We start from the raw sequence: 23,540 nt of genomic DNA on the forward strand, positions 1-23,540 counted from the left end.
TTATGTACAATTATTTCTCCCATCCAATGTACTTTACTCTTCAAATATACTATTATGATTATTTAATTCTGTTAGAATTTTTGCTACGAACTCTGCAAGTTATTATTAATTGAAAAATCTAATCTGATTAGTAATTTTTTCAATATATCTTAATATAAATCCAGAACTATCTAGCAATTTGACATGAGTAGCTTTACATATAACACTACCAATTCTGTGTACTGCAATTCACACCTCACACTCCAAAAGGAACCAGTTTTCAGAAACAAAAGCCTTTAGTCACCTAGGAAAGAAATTTTTTGGTTATTTATAGCCTGAGTGGGGCAGCAAATTATGATTTGACCTGCACCACTTAACCTTTCTATGCTTAACAGCTTAAGACCGCATCTCTCTCAATATTGTTCCAGTGATTTCAGTGGAATTATAGTGATTTGCAGGGTACTAATAAGGGTCCCAACCCTGCCCATCAGTGGCAGTCGTTCCAGCCAGTGAAGCTGCCGGTGAGGCAGCTGCAGTGCTCAGGTCCGAGAGCCTGTTCCCGGGAAGCATTGGGACCCAGCGTGATCATCAGTCCTGTACCATGGGCTGCTCTGCTAGAAGAGCGGCTTGCCATGTCACCAGGTCCTGGGTAGCATGTTAACTGTCTGGAAATGGGCATATTACATTTACTGGGTGTCTTATAAACATTTTCTGTTTGGTTAAGTATAACTGGGATTTAATCAGTTTGAAACTGAATCCTTTTTTGGCCAAAGTTGTAGCAGAATCACATTGCAGAATGAAGTTTTTGGTAATACATATTACATGTGTCCTTGTTTAACTGAAAACAGATGACATTGTCTCCTCATGTCTGACAGTTTGGCAAGGTTACTGGAACAATGGTCATGCACTACTGACAGTGATCACGTTTTGATGAGGATTAATTCTGGAAGAAGATGTGAGAGGAGAAGTTTCCTGGGTGATCCTGGGAGGTACCTCTGCATGATGAACCGCAGCTACTGCTGTCCTGCGGGACAGTGGTGCTAGGGCTATGCCCGACGGCTTCCAGGTGCAGGTGGTGGCTGCCAGTGTGTAAGGGTTGCTTAACTGCTTCAGAAGAAGCAATGAGATAGCCACAGGTTTTTTTTCTAATGTCATCTAATGATGACTCTAAAAAAAACCCCATGCAACCTGCGGGATTCAGGAAAGTCAGAGTAAAGAGAGTGTATTTTCACCTCACAGTGGAGCCAAGCTGAGCACACAAGGCTACCAAAGCACCCAGCCATGCTCCCCACAATGTCATGCCCACCCCACCTCTCCTGCACTGGGCCATGGACGCACACAGTGAGCCAGTCCAGTGAGCTGCCTTGGCAGAAAATTTCCATGAAAGTGAAAAAGAACAGTTTTCCCATGGATCAATATGATGACCCAACTTCTCCTGTCATATGACCTAGCACTGGCATAGGATTTGGGAGGGAGAGGCATGGTATGGGACCACCTCTTCTGGTGGGGGCTTGCTCTTGTATCACCACTTAACTGGAATGAGAAATCATCCTCTTGACCTGCTGCTCATTGCAATGCCTCTAGCAGCAACGTCAGCATGAAATGCTCTCGGCTTTCATCTCCTCCCTCAATGATAAGGGAGATGCATCAGTTTCTGGCCTCACTCTGCCAAGAGGATCAGTAAAATGGGTTGGGGTGTTCCTGGGAGCCACAGCATGGGTGTGGGAATGACACCAGTGGCTGAAAGGAGTGTTTTGCTCTTCTAAAAATACTTCATGTACTTTGCAATGTGCAGCTTATTATTGCAATATAGATTGTAACGTATATTGTAGCAAGATGTTACAATAGTGTGAGAAGTGATTACACTTTGCATTTTGGTTTTCATCTGTACTGAAATAGGGAGAACTTTCCTTGGTCAAAAAAACAAAATCTTAGCTTGCTCCTGTATTGTATCAGCTGTGTTCCCATCATTTTGCAGTGGCGGGGATTGATGCAGATTTGGTGCTGCAGTGTTGTATGACAGCCTGACTTAGACGTGTAAGCATGTTAGTGGAGTTTAAACACCTTGAGTTAGGAACATTAACAAGTCAGCCGTATCACTCTGCAGGTATGCTACCACCACCCCCCAAGCTATCTGTAAAACATAAGTCATAATAGTTGATATAAATGTGCAATATCAGAACACTGGCTTGAATTACTCATGTAGAGTATTTGGGAAAAAGTGGTTAACTTAATCTAACTGCCTGTTGCTGGTGAGTGATATCTATCACCAGGACAAAGGGGCAATTGCATTTATTTCTTTGAGACCCTTAAGGAAAACAATAGGCAAATGGAGAGGGAAGGTGAACATGAGCAGCACTGCATACGGGGCAGACATCCTCTTCTGCCAGCCTGTGTACGTGAACCCCGTCTCTCGGGGGGCAATCATGCCGGAGGGTGACCCCATCTCCTTTCATGTGGGCCTTCTGTTGTCAGCCTGGGTGATGGGGGCCTGGCAGTTCCGTCCCCTCTGCTCCTGAGGGCCAAGGCCCAGGGCAGGTCTCCTCACATGTCCTAATTGCTGACTCTGACACCATGTCCATGGGGAGATGCGTTTGTCATGTAACAGCTCCAGCTGGACAGGGGCATTTAAAACCGTTGCTTACGAATGACTGGCTTTTATCCACCATGTGCTGGTAGCTTCAAAGGCAGATTTCTGGGGCGTGCAGCCGTGCTCCTGATGGTGTCTGTGAATTTTCAGAGCTGCAAAGGCCTCAGGAACATCGCAAGGAGAAATTACCTAACCTGGGAACCTACATGTTGATTTTACAATTGTGACGGAAATAACACATTTTAAAAGAATCGCACAGCTTAAAACCAGCTGCATGTCAGACCATGATAGGCATCGCAATGGGTAGCAGAAGGAGGGAATAACAAATTTAACTTTGCATGGGATTATGTTTGCATAATTGGCATCAGCTGTGCTCACGGGCTGGTTATTAATTAGCACTCCCACATAAATATTCATCCCAAGTCGAGGCAGCCTGCTAGAACTAAAGTGGGAGTATCCACGGCACGGCACAGGGCATCCTCTCAGGTGGTTGGATGCTGCGCTTCTAGGCGCTGACGCCCTTTGCCAAGCGCTGCTGGTGTCTGAAGCCATCAGACACACGGGTGGGGAGGAGGAGTCCCACCGGTCCCGCACCCACCGCAGAATGAGGCCGGCCTGCGCGACAGCCTGGTGGGGTGCGCACCTGGGGACCCGTGCCTCTTCCAGTGAGTTGCAAGTTGTTTCTTGTCTTTACGTTTTCTTAATGTTACTGATGCTAGGAAGAAATGTGCTAAATAATATTTTTTAGTGAAATGCTTCCTTCAATTGGTACTATTTTTACAACATTGCTCTTTAATAATGGGCTGCAAGCATCAAACTGTTATGTATATTTCATGAATGTGAATTTAATCATATGAGGGGAAATGTGAATACTGATGTTTCCTTTGTTGCTTATGAAGATTATCTTTAGGTTTTTTTCTGGAAATCAAACTGTTAGTGAAATACTGTGAAACATTTTGTGTTTTCTCCAGTTTCTTTGTTCCTCCGAATTTGAGGTGTTGTCTATATTGTAACATGTCTTTGTTTTCATATAAATTGGGATCAACTACCCAATATTCTGCTTATTTTAAACAAATCATCAGTTGATGATGTGTTACCTTTTCATCTATACATCCATTTAGATTTCTACCTAGTTAGGTGTTTAGCAGAAGGACCTCAGGGGGCACCTCTTTGTTTCATTCAAAGTTAGTAGACCATTGCCTTAGTGGAAGTTATTGAAAGCACCTTTAATAAAATGGCACCCAAAGTACATTTAATTTGCTCTATCTTACCAAAAGAATCTAAATTTTGCATAACCTTGAAACACAGTTTCCGTGCAAGTATTTATGAGTTGTCCTACGTTGTCTTTTGTCAAAGGCTGGCTCTTCCCCCAGGGACGATGTGGGATCTCTCTGGCCTTGTAGCTCAGTTCTTTCTTCCCGTGGCTACCGAAGAGCAGGACCGCCCCGGGCAGTGCGGCCCCTCGGGCAGCACCTTGACTCTCACTTATGGCTGGAGCTGGAGCGGCGGAGCTTCGCCCATGCATGGGGATGGTGATGGGGTGATGGGGTGGTGGTGAGCCCACCCTGGCCTGGGTCCCGACGCAGCCTCCACGCTGTGCAACAGAGGGACATCATGCCCCAACCTGCTGTGTCCTCTCCTCCTTCACAGCTGTGAAGCTGTAATCAACCCCTCCACCCAAACACACCTAATGGAAGTAATTTCCCGATACGTTGCTGGGTGTGTGTAAACTGCTTTTTCCCTGGGTGGGCTGTTTTTGCAGTTATTGGAAAGAAAGTGCTTTTAGTGATCTTTTAATTCACAATGTCATTTTTTTCCAGGTTTACAGACAAAGCTGTCAGATAAAAGTATCAAACGCAGTTCTCACAAGGCAAAATGTTCTGATTTCAAGCAGGCCACGTTTTAAAAACTGATCATTTAAATTAAATGTGTAAAGCCTCAGAAACTTATGCCAAAAATCTTAAGCATGTTTGGTGTCTCAAACCAGATCAACAGACATTTTAGGGAATGTATCTGATTTCTTTCTTTCCATAGAATCGTTATTTGTAAGCACATTTGGCAGCCCTGTGGCGTGTGAGTGCAATTAATACTTTATATTCATGTATAATGTATATGTATGCAATCCAGCTGGGAAGAGCCTGAGATTCTGCTGCAGTGTTGTACATCATCGCAGGCACAGAGGAAGATTTCAGGCTGTGCTCAGTAATTTTTTGTTATTAGGCAGGGCACAGGCCGTCCTTGTCTGAACTCTCTAAACAGACTCCAAAGGTCTGATCCTGGCGTAAGCCATGGCACGTTCACCCAGCCTGCAGTGTGAGCCACCTCTCTGGCCCCTGCATGCCTTTGGGCACAGCACTCCACGCCGGTGAATGTGGCTCAGCTCCATATAGAGGGAGGCTTTAATTCCACATTAGCATTTGGAAAAAATATCCAGAAAATATTCCTAGAGCGCCTGCAAATTCAACGTGCCCAATCCAATGGTGATGAGCACAGCTCTCTGAACTCAGTGAGAACAGTGCAGGCAAATAGGAAAGAAGAGAATTAGAGCTAGCCGGACATTTGTCATTTAAGCACTTAATGATTTTGCATAATGTTCATTATGCATAAGCAAAACTTTCATGGAAATGGGATAATTAAACAAATTGCTCACATGGGAGACTTTTGGAAAAAGAACTAAAGAAATTGATATTCCTTCTATATTTTGAAAATTAAAAGGATATTCAGGTTTTAATATTTTTCTTTTAAAATCATGAATCCAAATTTTCAAAAGGTGATGTCCAAGCAAAATGCTGCAAAATCATTAAAATGTTTAGGTGAACTAATCCAAATTGTGATATGAATATTAGGTTTTAATTTTTTTTAAGGTATTCTGAAATGGTGCTAAGAGTATGGGTTATTTCCCAATCATTTTAATGAAAAAATTCCTGCTGAAAAGAGAGATTTCATTCTGGGTGGCCCCCAGAAGATGAGTTATATTCCTGAGTTGGTTAAGTGATTCAGTTCGTATGTTCACTGTCAAATATTCATTGCTGTTCTATTTCCGAGAGAGCGTTGTTGTATTTTCTATGTTGAGGGGTGTCGGCTCTGTGCAACTGTTCTCTGGCCGCGTTTGGGGTCATAAGATGGTCTGTTGTTGTCAAGCCGCTGCCTGCCTGTGTGATTGTGTTCTGTTCTCCTTGTAGATGGAGGAGATTAAGTTTAAAGACAGAGCAGTCTACGTGCTGGAGAGAGAGTTAGGGGTTCAAGCCGGGCATGCTCAGAGACTGCAGCTCCAAAAGGAGGCTTTAGATGAACAACTTTCCCAGATCAAAGAGTCTGATCGGCATCTGAGCAGCCCCAAGCGGGAACTTCCTTATGCAAGTGGTGCAGGAGACGCTTCAGATCATTCGGGAAGCCCCGTAAGCACTTTCACGTGGTTTCACCTAAACGAACGAGCAGACAGAGTGACAAAATGGCACAAAGTGACAGAATCTTGATGAGTGCACCCTCGAGCAACAGCTTTCCCATAGCCGTGCAAGGGGAAACCCCGAGGCACTGATCTCTTGCTCTCATTTGTAGACAAACCTTTAAGATTTAAAATCAAACCCTGTTATGGGAGAGCTTTTGCATTTTTGTCGTTTTGTTTTCTGGTTTGTTTGGTTTGGTTTTGTTAGCAGGGTGAAATTTTTCTGTTCTTTTTCTCTTCCTTTTCCTCACTGTATCATACTTCTGCCACCTGCCTTAGTTTGACAGTTTGACACAATTTTGCCAACAAATGATGCAAATGCATTTCTAACCAAGTAATGTATGTATGCTAGCTTTCGGAACTGCTAACAATGGATTTTGTGAGCAGATGTACAAGGCCAGTTAACAAAGGGAAATGGGGGAAGGTAATCGGTGCATGAAAGCGCGGGAAATCCCGCAGTCCTCCCAGAACACCGCTGCTATGTCAGATTTTTGTGCTGCTAAGTGCTCTCGCTTTCAGTGGACCAGAAAGTGAATTAAATACCTGCTAACCTATTCTCTCCTTTTTCTTTTCTACAATGTAATATCCAGAACATTAAATTTTAGCCACTCTTTCACAATGGCTTTTTTTAATATAACTATGGCACCTTTCTGCTTTTGCCTTAATTTGCTAATATTAAAAACCCCTTGGTTAATTGACCTCATATATCTGGCGTATGCAGATTTTCTTCATTGCTGATTCTCATCAAGATTTCTTTTGCAACAGCCTTAATTTTCTCAGTAGAAGTGTAAATACTTATACATGAGCAAACCAATCTATTTTATTCTTTGTCCCAAGCCTCTCCTGCACCTGTTGAATGAGGAACCCTAGACCTCCCAAAAGTGCCACCAGCACTATGGACACTAATTTGCTTGTTTCGATTTGTACTCCTGCCAAACATCAGAACAAGTCCTAGAGAAGGGGAAAAAGTCTGTCACACTTGTAAATAGATGTAACTTCTCTCTGATTCTGAACAAGAACACATCTACCTATATTTCTATTCATTTATAATTTGATTTAAGCATTTTCACTCAGATAAAGTGCTACCCCTTTGGCTTTACAAGTGACCCTTTAGAACCCAATAAGGGCCACAGCTTTATGGAAGAAGAGCTTATGCAATGGTATAATTGCATGGATTTTCCCCATTTGTACTTCAGTATTTTTAATATCATTTTATTATAACAAAGTCCTCAGAGTGGGTGATGTGTCTGAAGCACTCAGTTCAACAGTGGCATACATTGGAAACGTTGCCTTAATTTTTGATATTTTCTTTTCTAGTTCCAAGTTTACCATTTGTGACTTTGTATTTGCATATACATACTTCTGCATTTGCATACTTTGTTACATTTTCACTCCTAACTTTCTGTTGGTCTCATCCTGCACGTTTCAGTGGTCAGTTAGGTTACATAGGTTATACACTCTGCCGTATAATGTTTTGAAATGTTTGGATTTGGGATAAGAAAAAGTTTGAGCTTTGAAAAATATTGATATTGCATGTACACTTATGAACAGTTATTTGCAGTTGATCTTTGTTTTAGGAACAGCAGTTGGATGAAAAGGATGCCCGGCGTTTCCAACTTAAAATCGCTGAGCTGAGTGCCATCATCAGAAAGCTGGAGGACCGGAACGCACTGCTGTCGGAGGAGAGAAATGAGCTGGTGAGTGCAGCGACAAAGCATGGCGGTGACTCTTTGTGGATGTGCTTCCATGGCTGTGCCTTGCCCCCAAAATATCAAGATATTTTCTCCTGTGCTATGTGGAAATCATTGCAGGAGTAGCTGCCTCCTCCTTACACTCTGTATTTGGTGGTATGCCACATCACACTCATCTTCACTTAGGTAACAATGAATTTTTAAGATGGCATTAGCTGGAATGATTTTTATTTATTTTTTAAAAATAAATAAATTCCCCACATGGTACACTTGTTGCACAGGTTGAATACCTCATGAAGGAGGAACAATCTGTTTCCCATGGAAAATACCAAGAGGTTTTGATCAATTCTGCTTTGCATTAGGAGAAAATACAGACAGTATGACAGTTAAAGAAAATGATTAATATATTTGATGAAAAATAACAGCTCCAGAGGTGTTCATTCTCTCTTAATCTTTCAGTTAAAACGTCTTAGAGAAGCTGAAAGTCAGTATAAGCCCATTTTGGACAAAAATAAACGCCTTAGTAGGAAGAATGAAGAATTGTCACATGCCTTACGTCGAATGGAAAATAAATTAAAATTTGTAACACAAGAAAATATAGCAATGGTAAGTCTCTGTATGCTCCAGAGAGAACATGTACTTTAGTGCTCACGGGGCTGATGAAGTCAGGCATTGTCCCAAACTTGCAAGTTTAATAGGAAACTTTCCCCTTTCCAGTGCTCGCTGAGATGTTCTGCGGTGCACTACTGAGTGGTTTGTGGCTAGAACCTGTTTTGTTTTAACTTTAAAAACAAATAGTTTTGAAGAAAAGCGAGCGTGTGAGCTTTGCACATTTTGATCAGGAGATTGTTCAGTCACTGGCTACTTAGTAATGTGAGCACAAGTCACCCCACCTCACTTTGGACTTTTGTACCAGAATCACCTTGTAATCACTAGGAAAGCTGCACTTACAACTCTTCCCTTTTTTTATTCAATTTAATATTGTTAGTGGGCAATAGCTGGTAGCAAGTAGCCGTAGCATTGCATGAATGTAGCAGGGCCGAGGTCATCCCCGTGGGTCCTGCAGCTCTGGGACTGCTGCAGATCAAAATGAATGAGAGCAACCCAGAGAGAAGTGACATTGTTTTCAGCTCTCTGAATTCCTTTTCCTGCAGGAGAAAGCCACACAGTTCTTGGCAGAACTAAAGAGCAGGTGCAGCCGAGCTGCTGCTAGCCCCCGTCTTTGGTGCGAAGGCCCCCCATGCCCGCTGTCCTCTCTGGTGACCACGAGCTTCACACAGCAGTCTGAGGAACAGGAACACCCAGCGTGTTTGCACTCTAGATGTAACGCTCAGCAAAAGCGAAGCAGGATAGCTGCCAGAACAGCCATTAGATTAGATGCATCATTAGCTGTAAAAGGAAGGCTTGTGTACTGTCCTTTGGCAAAGCCTTCTGATCACTTCCTCTTCTGCTGTGTGGGTTTCTTGTAGAGGCAAAGAGCGGGAACAATAAGGAGACCGAGCTCTTTAAATGACCTTGACCACAGCCAGGAAGAAAGAGAAGTTGATTTCCTGAGACTCCAAGTTATTGAACAGCAAAATATCATTGATGAACTCTCCAAGGTAAGATGTAATACTGCTGCTGTTATGTGGGGTTGACTGAGGCCATAGCAGAACAGGAAGCCTAAGCAAGGGGTGGTTGGGTTCTGTGAACTAATGGGCATAGCTTGCATCAGTGGGACATGGTAGGCATTTCTATTATATTCAGTTCACTTACTAGTAATAAGTTATCTGTGGTATAGTATTTGGAAAAATCCTTCCAATCTACATTGCACTTGCATGACAGAACCATTGCAGCATGTCCAGTAGATATGCTGATGGCCAGATCCTGCTCCTGCAAGAGAAAATGTTAGAACTCCTTTAGCTGGACACAGCATCAGGGCTAAAGATTACTGTGTACAAGGGGGGTGTTCTGCAACGTTGTGTTTGGGTTTTTGCCTCTTTATTAACATGTTCTCAGTCTTTGGAAACAGAAAATACTGAAATCATAATACTCCTCAAGGAAATACCTTCTTTTTTTTTTGTTGATGGGGTTTTTTTTAAGTCTGTACACTCACATTATTTCATTCTTTTTCATTAGACCCTGGAAACTGCTGGCTATGTGAAGAGTGTCATGGTAAGAACGACAACTTCGTCCTTATCTTTGTATGCTTTAAATTGCTGTTCATGACAAGAATGCATGTTATAATAAAATTTATTATCGCTTACATCTCCATTAAGGCAGCAAGCTAACGCAGTATTTTGCTCAGCGTAGATGTTGTCAAAGGCCATATCAGCAGAAGTTGTTCACCAGAGAAAAATGTACCAATAGTGGAGAAGAAAGCTCTGGTGAGAGAGGAAAGCTTTTTTTTCCACCACTAGGATGACGTCAGAGGCAAAAGTCAGCATGGTCACCCTGTCCTGACAGCCAATAGCGAGCATCCCCCATCTTCAGGACAGCTCTGCCACGTTGGAATTGCATTTTTTTTTTTGAGTCGGATAGCCACTAGCTTTGTCTCACCCATACTGGCATGTTCTCAGTCACTGCCCTTGCTCAACTCATCCCTTTGTTATTATCAGTAAAGATTTTGTGAAGTTAAGCCACTAATAGGTATTGATAAAATGTGTACTGTTTTGTTCTTCATTGCCAAATGTGCAGCAAAGCTTGTGTTGCCAAGCAAAACAAGTATTTGATTTTCTTCTGTCACTGCTGCTTATGTTAGGATTTGCCATTGGGCTGATGGTAGTGGCACATTATCCGTGTCCCACAATGTCTTTGCATCCTTTTACCAAATGGTTAAAATGAAAGCTTATAGGGGTTTTCCCTTTAGAACTTTACCCTCTGCAATCCTGGACTTTGCCTGTATTTGCAATCCAGAATAAAGAAATTTTTTTCAGTACTATAAAAAATTGACACAATTCTATGAAGAGTGTCATAATTTCCACTGAACAGAAAAATTTACTGGCAGCAGTAAATGCTCAAACCTTTTTTTCAGAGGCACTGGGAACCTGAAGATCCTTAGAGAAGTCAGCTGAGACTGAAAGTGCTGAGTTCAAATAGTCCCTGAATTTTGTGTAGTTGGGCTGTTACATGTGTGCACGGCAGTAACAGCCGTGGCTCCAACAAGCCAAGGGCAGGAGTTGGCCTTTGCTCCTCAGCCCTGGACAGAGAGCCCATCTGCCAGAGAAGAGCCATAGCACGGCCTTGAACACATCTGCTTGCTGACGGAGCAGCTCTGAAATGAGGCCTGAACTGCCAGTGTGTTGCATTGGTTATAATCAACTTTCTTTTGCTGCTTTGATATTCATGAATACACAGAGCAATTGCTACTTGTATATGGCAAACTTGGAAGATGTTGGAGTAAAAATAACATTTGTCTGATGAAAGCATGGTTATTTCAGTTTGAGGCAGTGGCCAGCATTGACATTACTATTTCTTGATCACCCAATGACTCCTAGTACTGACATAGTTAATTTAAAGAACAGCTTTCTGAAAACAGCTAACGTGTATCTGATTCTTTCAGGAACGTGATAAGCTGTTAAGGTATAGGAAGCAAAGGAAAAAAATGACAAGAATTCCTAAGGTAAAAAAAAACCCTGTATCATGACATGCTGATGGGCATGCTGGCTTCCTGGGGTGCTCCAAAGGCCTTGGAGCCACGCGCAGGAACATTCTCCTCGAGGGTCTGCAAACAGGTCCTAATCTTAAATTTGGGTCACGTAGTTCAAGGACATTCATAGACTGTATTGGGATATTCAGACCAGATCTGGTAGGGATAGGGGAACCATTTGCATTGCACATTATGAGCATTTGCACGCTCTGCATTTCCCCGGAGCAATCCTGTGGGATTTCAGTGGTACGTGATTGTCTTAAGATGAGACAGATTTTATGAATTAACACATCTTAAAATGGTCTTTTAATGGCACTTCCTGAAAACATATGTAGGTTGTAAATAATTCATTATGGAGTTTAGTAACATGCAAAAATTGCTGGTTACAAGAAGCAACGGTTAGAGCTCAGGGAAAAAGAAAATGTTAGTTAATGAATACTTGGCAAGATGTTAATATAAATATTAACACTGTATTGACATTGTAAGGTACAATGTCAGGGACCTGAGAGCAAGCTGCATTCTACATATGAAGAATTAGGGTGGCACTGGAGCTAATGGATCTATAAATAACGAATTGAGGTCAATGTGAGATAACCCCTTAACTCCTGTTGTCCTGCAAATGGCAACCAGGCCTTTGAAAGAGAGTTATGTATTGTCTCCTTTGAAAGTTATCCACTGCAAATTAAAACAAAAAGCCAAAATCTAGAAATATTTTTTGTAAATCAACAATTAAAAATACTTTAGAACTGTATTTGAAATATAGTCTTTGGCTTTCAAGCATTTAACAGTAAATCTTTCTTTACCACCACTACCATCATTTTTTAAACAGAAAGCAGCTTTGAGTGGAAAAAATGGATTTCTTCGAACTGTAAAAACATTGCTGTGGTGATTAACTTCAAATTTTTCAAGTAGAACATTTCTTGCAAATCTAACTTTTCATGTGAAAGTTGTGGTAGTGGCAGGAGGGACGTTGTGGTGATGACAATGGATTAACAAAGACATTTCATTCCACAACTCCCACCTCATGCTGAGGTGAACACACAAAGAAGTAAAAAGGGTGATCTGCTTAGCTAGAGAAATCGGGAGGAAAATACATTTAAAAAAGGCAGAGGCTTGAGGTTGCACACTGTGATACCTAATAACAAATACAGCAATTCAGCGATTTGAATACTTTTAGCTATCATTAGAGCACTGTCATGGGGTGAAAAAAATTTATAGGTGGATACATGCAAAGAACTGGACCAGTTTTTCAAAAACCAATAGAGTGAGAATTACCAGTAATCTGGAATTGAGACTCCTCTGAAGGTGTGTATGTTCAAATGCTACAAAAGCACAGCGTTTAGCCATGTGTCCAAAGTCACTGCTGTCCCCCCCCCCAACGCCATCGGGCTGGTGCAGCTGATGGCACCGCTGCTGTGTGACACGGCCGTGCTCGCTGATGCCTTGTCTCTGTCAGAAGCCGGTTGTGGAGACGTTTTTTGGCTATGATGAAGAAGCTTCCTTGGAGTCTGATGGTTCCTCTATCTCATATCAAACTGACCGGACGGATCAAACCCCTTGCACTCCTGAAGATGACTTGGAAGAGGTATTCATCAAAAATATGTGTTGTTTTGTTTTGAAACCTCACTACTAATTTTTACTGAAATTCCTGGTCTGTTATATCATTCATCTGTCACCTCTGATCAGAAAACTAAAAATTGATGTTAAATTTAATACTGTGCCTGTTGGTTAATATCTCTGCATCTCAAGTCCAGTAATTTCACAACTTTTAGCCAAGCTGGAAATATTATATCCTAAGAATATTAGATGTATAATGGGTTTATTAGGTTGGAGGTCTAAAGAGACTGGACAACCCTAGGAGGACCTGTTCACACCGAGATTTGCTGCAGGTTTGTGCATGTGTAGTTTGGTTCAGGTCCTTCTTTGTCATTTTGACCTCAGCACAGAGCACAGCCTTAAGCGATAAGGTTTGTGTTTCTGGAAGGAACAGTAAGCAGTCAGTCTCCAGAGGAGAGGCTGTCTCCTTGCCAGTATATTGAGGTCATGACTTTTCTGGAGGCTCTGAATGCAGACTACACAAAGGTAGTTGGTAATACAAATAAAAGTGATTATTCCTGGTGTTTTGCAGGGCTTCCCTACAGATGCATTCCTGAGTGTATGTCAGATCGCTGTACCATTTCATGTTTCTGGGTTTAACAAGGATCTTGTAATAAACAAAAAATTGCTAATAATGACTTGCAGCTTTTTTGTGGTATGTTGGCTGCAACTTTTCATCTGCCATTTCACTTGTTTCATGGGTTGTAATTAGATCTGTTAAAAGGGAACCTAAAGAATTCCTATCTCCATCATAAAAGATATCTAACTGGTTACCAGGTGTGTGCTGCACTGCAGGGAATCTGAATGTATTTTTATATGTATGAGCCTATTTATTTTTCATTCCTGTACTGACTTTTTTTTTCCCTGTTCAGATAGTACGAAGTTTGTGCATGCAACCAGCAGTATAATTTCATTTCATGTCAAATGAAACATTTCAGTCAACCTGACATGAAAGCATTCAATGCTGGATATTGTAAGGAGAATGAAGAAGATGAAGGGCTCTTTTCATGTTGATGTCACCATTTCTACAAGTATTAACTCTAGATTAGTGTTTTAATAATTGAGTGAGACTGTCAGGCTTGGCTTAGCCTCCAGATTGGAAAGCTTTTGTTGTTTCAAGAAAGTTGTATTTTCACCTTTAAATGTGGTAACCTTGTCTGTTACAGCAATAAAAGGCAATTCAGTCGTTAGTATGTTATATGGATGACAAGGTTTTATTTTTCCAAGGCGATGGGAATTCTCTCTTCTTTTCTGTATTTAATTTTCTTGAAGCAAGTGTATGCAAGAGATGTTTAAGGGACAAAAGAGAAATAGTCTGAGGGCACATAAACAGGCTCCTTAGTACTGTGCTTCCCAAATTGGATTTTGAAAGTAATAATTTTGGCACTTTTTAGAGGAAGCAAACGTAATCCACTCTTATAATATTTTTTACTTTGATTGCAGAAAAAAAGCAACTGGTGCAATGCATGTTTGGTTTTAATTCCAGGGCATGGCCAAGGAAGAGACAGAACTGCGGTTTCGGCAGCTGACGATGGAGTACCAGGCTCTGCAACGAGCATACGCCCTATTGCAAGAACAGGTCGGAGGAACATTGGATGCAGAACGAGAAGTTAAGGTCTAAATGGCTTATATTACATGAAAATAAAGGATTGTAATTGTATGGGGGTTTCCAATTGTACTTGCTCAGGTTGTTTTCAAGCTAAACTGGGGTCAGCCAGCCCCTCCAGCACACTCCTGGCTGGGGGTGCAGGGCAGAGGACTTGGCTGGACTGACTGCTGAGGTGGGCTCTGGGGTCTCTAACTCCAGCCAGCTTGTCCGGCATCCCCTGTGAAGTGCTGGAACCACCATTACTGTGGTTTAGTCTTTTCACCCCTGATCAGTTAGTGATAGTAAAAAATTACACACAATACAGTAAGACCATAAGATAGGGTACTAAATGCATAAAGAGCAAAGCAATTTGCCAGTTTGTAATGTTACATATGTAGGGTCTGTTCTGAGCTTTTTAACTTATCAAAAATTTAAAGGAAACAGGTGTGCCCAGAATTGTGGCAACAATAATTTTCATTTGTTCTCATGGAGAAATGAATCTTTGCATTACACTGGCTTTTTTAAATGCCTAGTTCTAGAATAGGGAAGGCTGCTCACTGCAGACTGTCGTAACCAGCTGTAAGAAGCCATTTATATTTTGCTGTCCTACTGTCTACCTAATGGGGTGCTGGTTATGTTAATCTTGACTTAAGTCTCAAAATTATTAACCCATCTTCCAGACTTCTTTTTATGATTAATGACTAATGCTGTGTGCGTAGCTGCAAATTTATTCTGCCAAAGAACTTTAAAAATTATTTGTTAAATGTATTTGATATTTTTAAGTATTTTCTGTACCTGTGTTAGCTTTTGTCTTTGAGAGAAAGTTTGATTTTTATTATTTTCTTCCCCCCTCCTCATATCCTACAGACACGTGAGCAGCTCCAAGCAGAAATACACCGATCTCAGGCTCAGATAGAAGACCTGGAGAAGGCCCTTGCTGAGCAGGGACAGGTAATGCATGCAGCTGAACACCAGCCCTTTCTCCAGCCTTCATACTGGAGGCGGGAGGGGGCTCTAGAGACGTGCCTGGTCAAGTTACCATATAATGCTGCAGACACTAGTGAGTGTTTATGTATGTATAGCATAATCCTGAAGTGACTTTTCAATAGCTGATTCATTGCATACAAAGCAGACATACTAGGGAAATACAAGAAATGTTACCAGGCTGCTTCTAGTGTATGTCTTACTTTTCCAGACCAAAAAAAAAAAAAAGGAAAAAAGAAAAAAAAGAAAAAAAAAAAAAAGAATTTTTTTTGAGAACTTTAAAATAATGCTAAATTATTTTATCATTACCTTTCAAGCTTAACCTCTTTTTATTGTTAAACTTATTGATAAATAATATTCTGGGTTTTGTGGGTTTTATATATTCATCAAATTAAGAAATTAGTTTCAAAATAAGGTTTATTTTGCCTATTGTTCAGAAATATGTAATTTGCATTCAGTGTAATAGAAATTTAATAGTAGATACATAGCTAGAAATATCTCTTTTAATGCAAACCGATTTTTTTATCTGAAAGAGTTTTTTAATCATTGGAGTGTTTCTATTCCATTTGTATACTACAGACTGTTAAAATAAGATGGAAATGTTTAGCTTAGGAAATGGTTTTAGGAAATAACGGTATTACAATTTCATATGCAATATTATTCTGTCCCTCTTCTCTATATGCGTGATTTAATGAAATACGTGCTACTGTGTTTGTGCTAAACATTGCCAGTTTCACCTACAATATTGGTCATTTCTTTTTCAAGGACATGAAGTGGATTGAGGAGAAGCAAGCATTGTACAGAAGAAATCAAGAACTGGTAGAAAAGGTATTCAATGTTTCTATTTGTATTATTCAAATAATATTTGTAGCTTAAGGAATGCAGAAGGAGCAATATTTTAATCTGTATCACACAGCTCTACTGGAAATAATTAACGAATAATAACAAGATCCTTATAAACCTGCCAGAAAAAGTGGTTTTGTGGCATTCCCTGTTACCCTATACAATGTCCTGGTGCCAGGTTGCATGAGGACAATGGCTCTGGGGAAAAGCCCCGTGTGCCCCCATCGCTGGTGCCACATGTCTCTCCCCATACTGATCCCATGGGGGTGGGCTCAGACCCTTGGCGCTCATGCTGACCCCGGCGTTTCCCCAGCATGGTCAACATGCGGTGGATCTCGAGTGACACTGCAAACAGTACTAACAATGTGTTGCTTTATTTTGCAGATAAAACAAATGGAAGCCGAGGAAGCTCGCTTAAAACATGATGTCCAGGATGTTAAGGATCAAAACGAGCTCCTGGAGTTCAGGATCTTGGAGCTTGAAGTGAGCACGTGTTGCAGCCATGGTCCTGCCCACCTGCCCTGGGCCGCGTGAGCTGAGGCCAGGGGCACCATGGCTTTGGGAACTCTCTCACATTTACTGTGAAGAGCCGCATTGCACTGAATGAGACCAAAGGGTTTGGTACAAAGTGCTAATAAAAGAGAAAAACCTCAAACACCCAGGGATCAATAGTAGTATTCTTGATAGGTTGTTCTGGCAGTCTTACTACTTAGGTAATTTTAAGATCCAGAAGAGCAGCTCGTGATGTAGATACACACTTAACTATACTCCATCTGTTCTGAAAATGAGAAGATATAAAACCAAAATGGACCATATATGGGAAAGAAAAAGAAAAAGGAACTTTCTTCCTTGCCAAAATTCATTGCTGTGTTTCACCTCTTGCTAAATGTACAGAGAAGGAACCATGTGGCCTAGACCACTGTGGTTACTCCACTGAGCCTTCTGTTTTCTATATCATTACCTGTATAAACAGAATCTATAAGCTCTTGGAAACTATTTTCAAAATTCTCCAAAGAGAGATTAACAAAGCAGCCACTTACAAGAAAAATTTACATTCTATCTGTATTATACTACGTATAAATGTATAATTTTGTTCAAATATATTATGTAGTCAAAGTAATAGGTAAGTGGTCATGATCAGTGCCCAGTGAAGAAGCATGGTGGGAAAATATTGGTGCTGTTAATATGTATGTCCACCCTGCTTTGCAGTGAGGTACAGGTCTTCCCTGTCAGCCCTAAGTGCCATCGCAAAAGCACGTGGTCTGGCCAGAGAAACAGCTTTTGCTCCTGGCTGTTAGTGTAAATAGCCACAGGGTGCAGGAGGTACGGTTTCTGTGCTCTGCACCCGAAATAAAGCCACTCTGCAAGAGCATTGCTTTGCAGTGTGTTCAGTTAGGGTGGGCCTTTTTCAAACCATATTTATCAAGTTCTTGGTGAAGCTGTCATTTGACATACTGTAGTGTGTAACCAAGCAATTATTGTCATTTCAGGAGAGAGAAAGACGATCGCCTGCCATCAACTTCCATCACGGCCCTTTTACAGAGGGGAAAAGCCCTCTCCAAGTCTACTGCGAGGCAGAAGGTGTAACAGTAAGGGATTCTCGTTTTGTATTTTCCTTTCCTGAAATAAAATCAGACGCTCTGTTCTGACTCCTGGTTTTCCATTTCTCTTTTGTTAGGACATAGTAGTAGCAGAGCTGATGAAAAAATTGGACATTTTAGGGGATAACGCCGTAAGTGTATGTTCCTTTAATAAATTGTGCATGCTTTGGTAAATATTTGTCTTCATGTTAAGCTAGCAAAGCCTTCTTGGTTTGCTACTGCACAGCCTGTCCTCCCTGTGGTCAAAGTACTGACCTACAAGCTAAGCATTTTCTGGCTTTTTAAGACTTTGTTAATAGCCTTCTGATGAGTGCCACGCAGGATCTTGGTGTCGCAATATTGCTTTTAATTTTTCAATGATTTGGAAAATATTTTGAAACTTTGGAGTTTGTTTTTTTCTGGCCACTGTTCACACATGGTTTCTTTATTTGCTTACTCTGCATTTGCTTTGCTTTTGCATTTTAGCAGCTGTGTGTTTTAATTTTGTCTAATAATCCATAAACCTTTGGTAGTAACCAGGATATTAAATGAAAAGTTACAACAGCAGTATGAAAAGAAGCAGCAAATAATAAGAAATTTGAAAGTGTTTCTCCTTTAGTAAATGGAAGTGAATAATTACACATGTGTATATAGAAGATATATATGCCCTTGTTTATTTTTTTCCTGTACAGTCATCTATCAGCAGAGCTACAGAGCCCCTGTGGTTGTGAGGGGCAGAGAAGAGCAGAGCCCCTCTCTAGCCCAGGGTCTTGCAGAGCCCTCAGCTGCTGCAGGGCTCCTCCCTGGGAGACTCCACCGCCAACATCGGGTCTGCAGAAAAGTCCCCACCGCTCTCACAGCTCCTCATCTGAGCTGCCTCAGCTCTCCCCCATGCCTCTGTACAGTTTGGATACCAGCAAAAATGCTGTCCCAGGGCCATGGGGGCAGCCTGGAAGTACCTCTTGACCACTTCTCATTAGGGTCATCATGTCTCCACTGTCACCAGTCTCTGGTAGCTACACACTCTGCCTCACAAAATCAAGCCAGGAGTTAGTGGAGGACCTGAAACACATTGAAGCAATTAATAATCTTCACTGCTGCTGCAGTTCATATTTCTGCCAGTGCAAATATTATTAAGAATCCTAAAATCTTTTGTGTGCAAAGAGTAAAAAAAAAGATACATATAGGTTTAATCACCGATTAGCTAAGACTGACCCTGCTAACGTGTAGAAAGATAACACCCATTAATCTATTAATCCCTGTAGTAATGTTGTCTTCAGTGGAATTATTAATGTCAGGTTAGCCGTGTGCAGAGTGTTTTGGAACAGCGTCCCAAACAGGGAACTTGGAGACAAACAGGAACAGAAAAAGTGATAGCTTTTCTCACATTTTCTATTCCCTTTCATTTCATCTTGGCTTCTGTATTTATATTAATGATCTCTAGTCTGTAATGTTATTTCCTCCTGATTTATTTTTTTCCCTATTACATGCAACAACTAACTTCTAGATGTGACACACGGGAAAGTTCCCAGTTCTCAACTCAGATAGCTTTAAGCTAACTGTATACTGTTGTTATCACTTTGGTTTTTTCTTGTTTTCATGTGTGTAATGTCACAGACTCAGCCACCAACGGCGGATTCTGCCCCATGGCAGCACATTGTCATGTCTGGCTGTTAGGGAGTCTGGGAAAGTGAACCCAAGTCCCACCTGTGTGCAAGTGGTTCCATCCTTTTCCGCACATCTTCTCTCTTGTGTTTCTGTAAAGTCCCCCTGGCAGCTTCTAGCTGCTTCCCACTGAACTGTCATGAGTTTAATATTGCTTTGAGTAAGGCAAACCCTTGAGAGAGTACCTCTAGGAGTAGAGCAGAAGCAAAGGTCAGAGGGGTGCAGTAGATCCCCTGCAGGCTACAGGGTCACTGGGGACAGGCACAGAGAAGGGGGCTGAGGAACACAGCTGCCCTCCTTTTCCCTGCAGGCAGGGGAGTCAGGTCAGGGGGTAACTCACGGAACAGGAAAAAACACCATTAATAATGCTGTGTGGTTGGTTTCATTTTTAATGTAACGTAACTTGTTTTTTAAAATATTACTTAAATTTATGGAAGAGACAATTTTCAGGGGTCCTCAGGAAAAGTCTCCTCCCCTCCCTGCCAGATAGCACTTTCACTGTCCCCAGCCTTGTGCATTAAATTGAAGTTCACCATAGTCACTCTTCTTACCAATTTCCTAATTCCCCTGTAGGAATGATAGCTAATGGCTTTCTGTATCTGACCAAATGTGGGTACCAAACTAGAAGGATTCACTTCTCCTACTGTAGATGTGGTCAGAGTAAGACCAAAGTTTGGGGTGAAATGCAAAACGTAGTTTCAGTACTTTATTTTTTAAAAAAAGAAACAAAACATGGATTGAATAGCTAACATCTTAACAAATGTTTTCCAAAATCATGACTTGGCTGCGCAAAATAAGGATTGCGTATTAACCTACTGTGCATATAGTGAACTTAAGGACTTAAGACTGCATCTCTTTTCTCCATGGCACGTTGTGCTAAGCCTGATCTTGTCTTGTGTAACTGTGTGTTTATTCCCTGTTGGGTAAAAATAGATCCAGTGTCACCTTTTTTTTGGTAAATGTGAGAATTTTAGAAGAATTATAACTATACGTATGATAAAAATTCAGCATGAATAGTTACAATTGTTTTTACAACAATGTTGCATTACAATACTAATTTTCTTTACCTTAGTTTATTGTTCCTCGAACATATTTAATTTCATATTTATTTAATACAGCAGTGGCCCAAATAGTGGATTAATAGCAAGACACTGGGATTTGTTGTAATTATATTCTGCTTTTGGCGCAGAATCTGACCAACGAAGAGCAAGTAGTTGTCATACAAGCAAGGACAGTTCTCACGTTGGCTGAAAAGGTAATAACAACTGCATCAGTCACTCGTCAGTAAACACGTGTCATGAAAGCATCTGACCCACAGAATAGCTCACTTGGAGCCACTGGTGATGTAACTGATAGCTTCATCACAAAATGCCATGTTTCTTTATGTGGAATTACACTAGTTTTCACCAAAATAAAGGTAACATTCAGGCAATACAGACAGACATTGCTTATTTTAAAATGTTAATTAGCAAAATGATGTTAGAAGGTAAGTGGCTAGGCTTTGAAATGATGCTTTTTTCCATCATCAATATACATAAAAGAAAAAAATGTAATAATATAGTTAATTTTTCCTCTTTTATTTAGTGAATTTAAATAAGTATTTGCAGTGTGTGCTGACACACGCTAAAGTCACAGTGAAAGCTGAATATGCAGGCATGCTGCCTCCTGCTCTTTAGTCTTAAGCACCTGCTTTCTGTTTTGTGCACAGTGGCTACAGCAGATAGAAGTGACGGAGTCTGCGCTGCAACAGAAGATGCTGGACCTTGAGAATGAAAAGGTACCAAAGAATGAGGGGAACAAACCGGTGGGAGAAGCAGCAGGAAGAGCAGTGGCGTTAGGGCCGCGGCCGTTGCACTCACTGCTTCTCCTTGTGTCCCCAGGAGCTGTTCAGCAAGCAAAAGGGCTACCTGGATGATGAGCTCGACTTCAGGAAACAGTCCTTGGACCAAGCTCACAAGGTGAGGAAAACCAGCCTTGACCGAATTATGACATCTTGATTAACTTACCTTATGTAATATGTATAGTCTGTTCTCAATAGAAAAAATCTCTGCTTTGGACAGTACTGCTTGTGGACTGGCTCGAGCACAAAATAGGCTGAATTTTAAACAAATCCTCTATACCCTGAGCTAACAGTGAGCTCCTTATGGATGGAGTTTCTTATGTTTGGGTGTTTCTTGCAGGATTAGGACCTAAATATTGATTTATTAAACACAAATTTTAATTCATCAGAGGTTTTGATAAATGACTGATAAGAAAATGATGTTTTCAGTAATTTCTCTTTTCCTTCCAAAATAGAGATTTTGACCTAGACATTTCTTTAGATCTTAGATTACAGTCTCTGTAACCAAAGCAGCTGGAGATATTATATGATTCTGTAAATTTGAAATAAACCTGGTTTTAGATCAGATTCATCCTTAGCTGATCCCAAGCCATTTCAACCACCTCTTCAGTCATCAGCTGTCTTGCTTCCTTCAGTTAAAGTTCAATATATACTCATGAAAGATACAAGTACCTGGATTTTCCTATCGATTTACCCCATTCTTTCAGTTCCATTTAAATCTTGAGCACAGTTACACTTTCTGAGAAGCAGTGAGTATTTATGCCTCTCTTTCTGGATACTTATTATCTATTTGTATCTCAAACCAGTTGGGGGAGCTTTTACTCAGTATGTTTTCTGTTCCTGTAAGGGTTTTTAAGACTGATTTTGCCAAATGCTGAGCTATATCTGGAACCAATGTCTGTGCACAGTGGAAACCCTGCAAAGTACACAAGCCCCTCTTACCTGTGGTCTCAGCCCTAAGGCCAGATTATCTCCCATGGCCTTGAGCTGTTCTGAGAAGCAGTTTGGTGCAACTGAAGGCTGAGCCTGTAGGATTTATCTTCAAAGACAAGCCCTGAGAGAGGTGATCTCCTGTGTCTTGGGCAAGTTATGAAACAGATCCATAAATCTGAGTAGGCAGAAACTGGCAACAGCAGCAGAGCGGGGAAAAATCGTATGGCATCTCTTGAAACTCCTGGTAGCATCATGGCATCTGCAGGAGAGCTCACACGCGGAGCTGTGGCTATCAGCTATGGTATACCCAGCATCCCTGCGTCTCGCGGCCAGCCGCTCGCTCTCCATCCATAGACAGTCAGTTCCAGGGTCGCAGATGTACTGAAGGATCCAGCAACAACTCTCCGCTCCTTGGCTCTGCTGCTTGCGGAGAGGGAACAAGCATCACAAACTGTAGCAGCCCATGCAGAAGTAGCCAAGGTTTATTTGCATTTTCCTGTATTCTTTAAAGGCATCACACAAGTGTACCCAAGCAAAGTGATTGGCTTTACTCCTGGGCACAAATGCAACCTGAAAACAGCAAGAAAGCTTTGTTCTGCCCCAAAATTAGAGTGGAAAAAGCTCTTTTGATTTGTATAATTTGTTTCAGTTCCATGTTTCCTTTGTGGCCCTTGGAGATGAGGAGCTGCTAATCTTCCCCTGCTAACTGCAGCCAACAAGATTACGAGCTGTAACCACTAAGCTTTTTGCACGGTTTTCACTCCCTTTGGTTGCTGGCAGGGGATTTTACTCTGAGAAGCACTTGGCTCACACGGAGACTCCTGACACTGCTGCTGCTCTGGAGACTGTGAATTTCCCCACACTCTTCCTTCTTCACAAGTCAATATAATCAGAGAGGGATAACAGTTGTATAATTGAGGTTTGGAGCCCACCAGAAATCCATGTTTCAAATAACAGCATTTTGTTGACACAGTTACGGTTAGCAAGGATGTTGGCATTATTTTTAAAAGTGAAAGCAGAATCTTATTCTGAGATCCGATCTGATCTTCCCTGCAGAGACACTGTGGTTACTGTCTTTCAGTTATCATCAGTATCCATAACTCCTGCCAAGTTGTTGTTATTCCTGTGAATGCTTGTATTCTTCTGTCCTGACTCTACTAAACCATAGCAAGAAAACA

The 23,540-nt window shown here is 41.3% G+C and overlaps 1 protein-coding gene across 34 annotated transcripts in view; it reads left to right on the top strand.

Moving 5' to 3' along the window:
- Positions 1-23,540, top strand: part of JAKMIP3 (Janus kinase and microtubule interacting protein 3) — a 90,942-nt gene that overhangs the window by 44,115 nt on the left and 23,287 nt on the right. For 12 of the 34 annotated variants that reach the window (XM_069797282.1, XM_069797288.1, XM_069797266.1 and 9 more), the window contains 16 exons: positions 5,752-5,967; positions 7,592-7,711; positions 8,165-8,311; positions 9,175-9,306; positions 9,824-9,859; positions 11,247-11,306; positions 12,790-12,918; positions 14,416-14,544; positions 15,385-15,468; positions 16,267-16,329; positions 16,729-16,827; positions 17,835-17,933; positions 18,023-18,082; positions 20,779-20,844; positions 21,298-21,366; positions 21,470-21,547. In XM_069797282.1, the coding sequence (XP_069653383.1) occupies positions 5,752-5,967; positions 7,592-7,711; positions 8,165-8,311; positions 9,175-9,306; positions 9,824-9,859; positions 11,247-11,306; positions 12,790-12,918; positions 14,416-14,544; positions 15,385-15,468; positions 16,267-16,329; positions 16,729-16,827; positions 17,835-17,933; positions 18,023-18,082; positions 20,779-20,844; positions 21,298-21,366; positions 21,470-21,547 (1,587 nt within the window). The remainder of the gene's footprint in view (positions 1-5,751; positions 5,968-7,591; positions 7,712-8,164; positions 8,312-9,174; positions 9,307-9,823; positions 9,860-11,246; positions 11,307-12,789; positions 12,919-14,415; positions 14,545-15,384; positions 15,469-16,266; positions 16,330-16,728; positions 16,828-17,834; positions 17,934-18,022; positions 18,083-20,778; positions 20,845-21,297; positions 21,367-21,469; positions 21,548-23,540) is intronic. The other 22 variants (XM_069797289.1, XM_069797277.1, XM_069797284.1 and 19 more) reach the window with 14 other exon arrangements.

The sequence above is a fragment of the Haliaeetus albicilla genome, chromosome 11 (assembly GCF_947461875.1).
Source record: "Haliaeetus albicilla chromosome 11, bHalAlb1.1, whole genome shotgun sequence".
In the NCBI taxonomy this organism is placed as follows: domain Eukaryota; kingdom Metazoa; phylum Chordata; class Aves; order Accipitriformes; family Accipitridae; genus Haliaeetus; species Haliaeetus albicilla.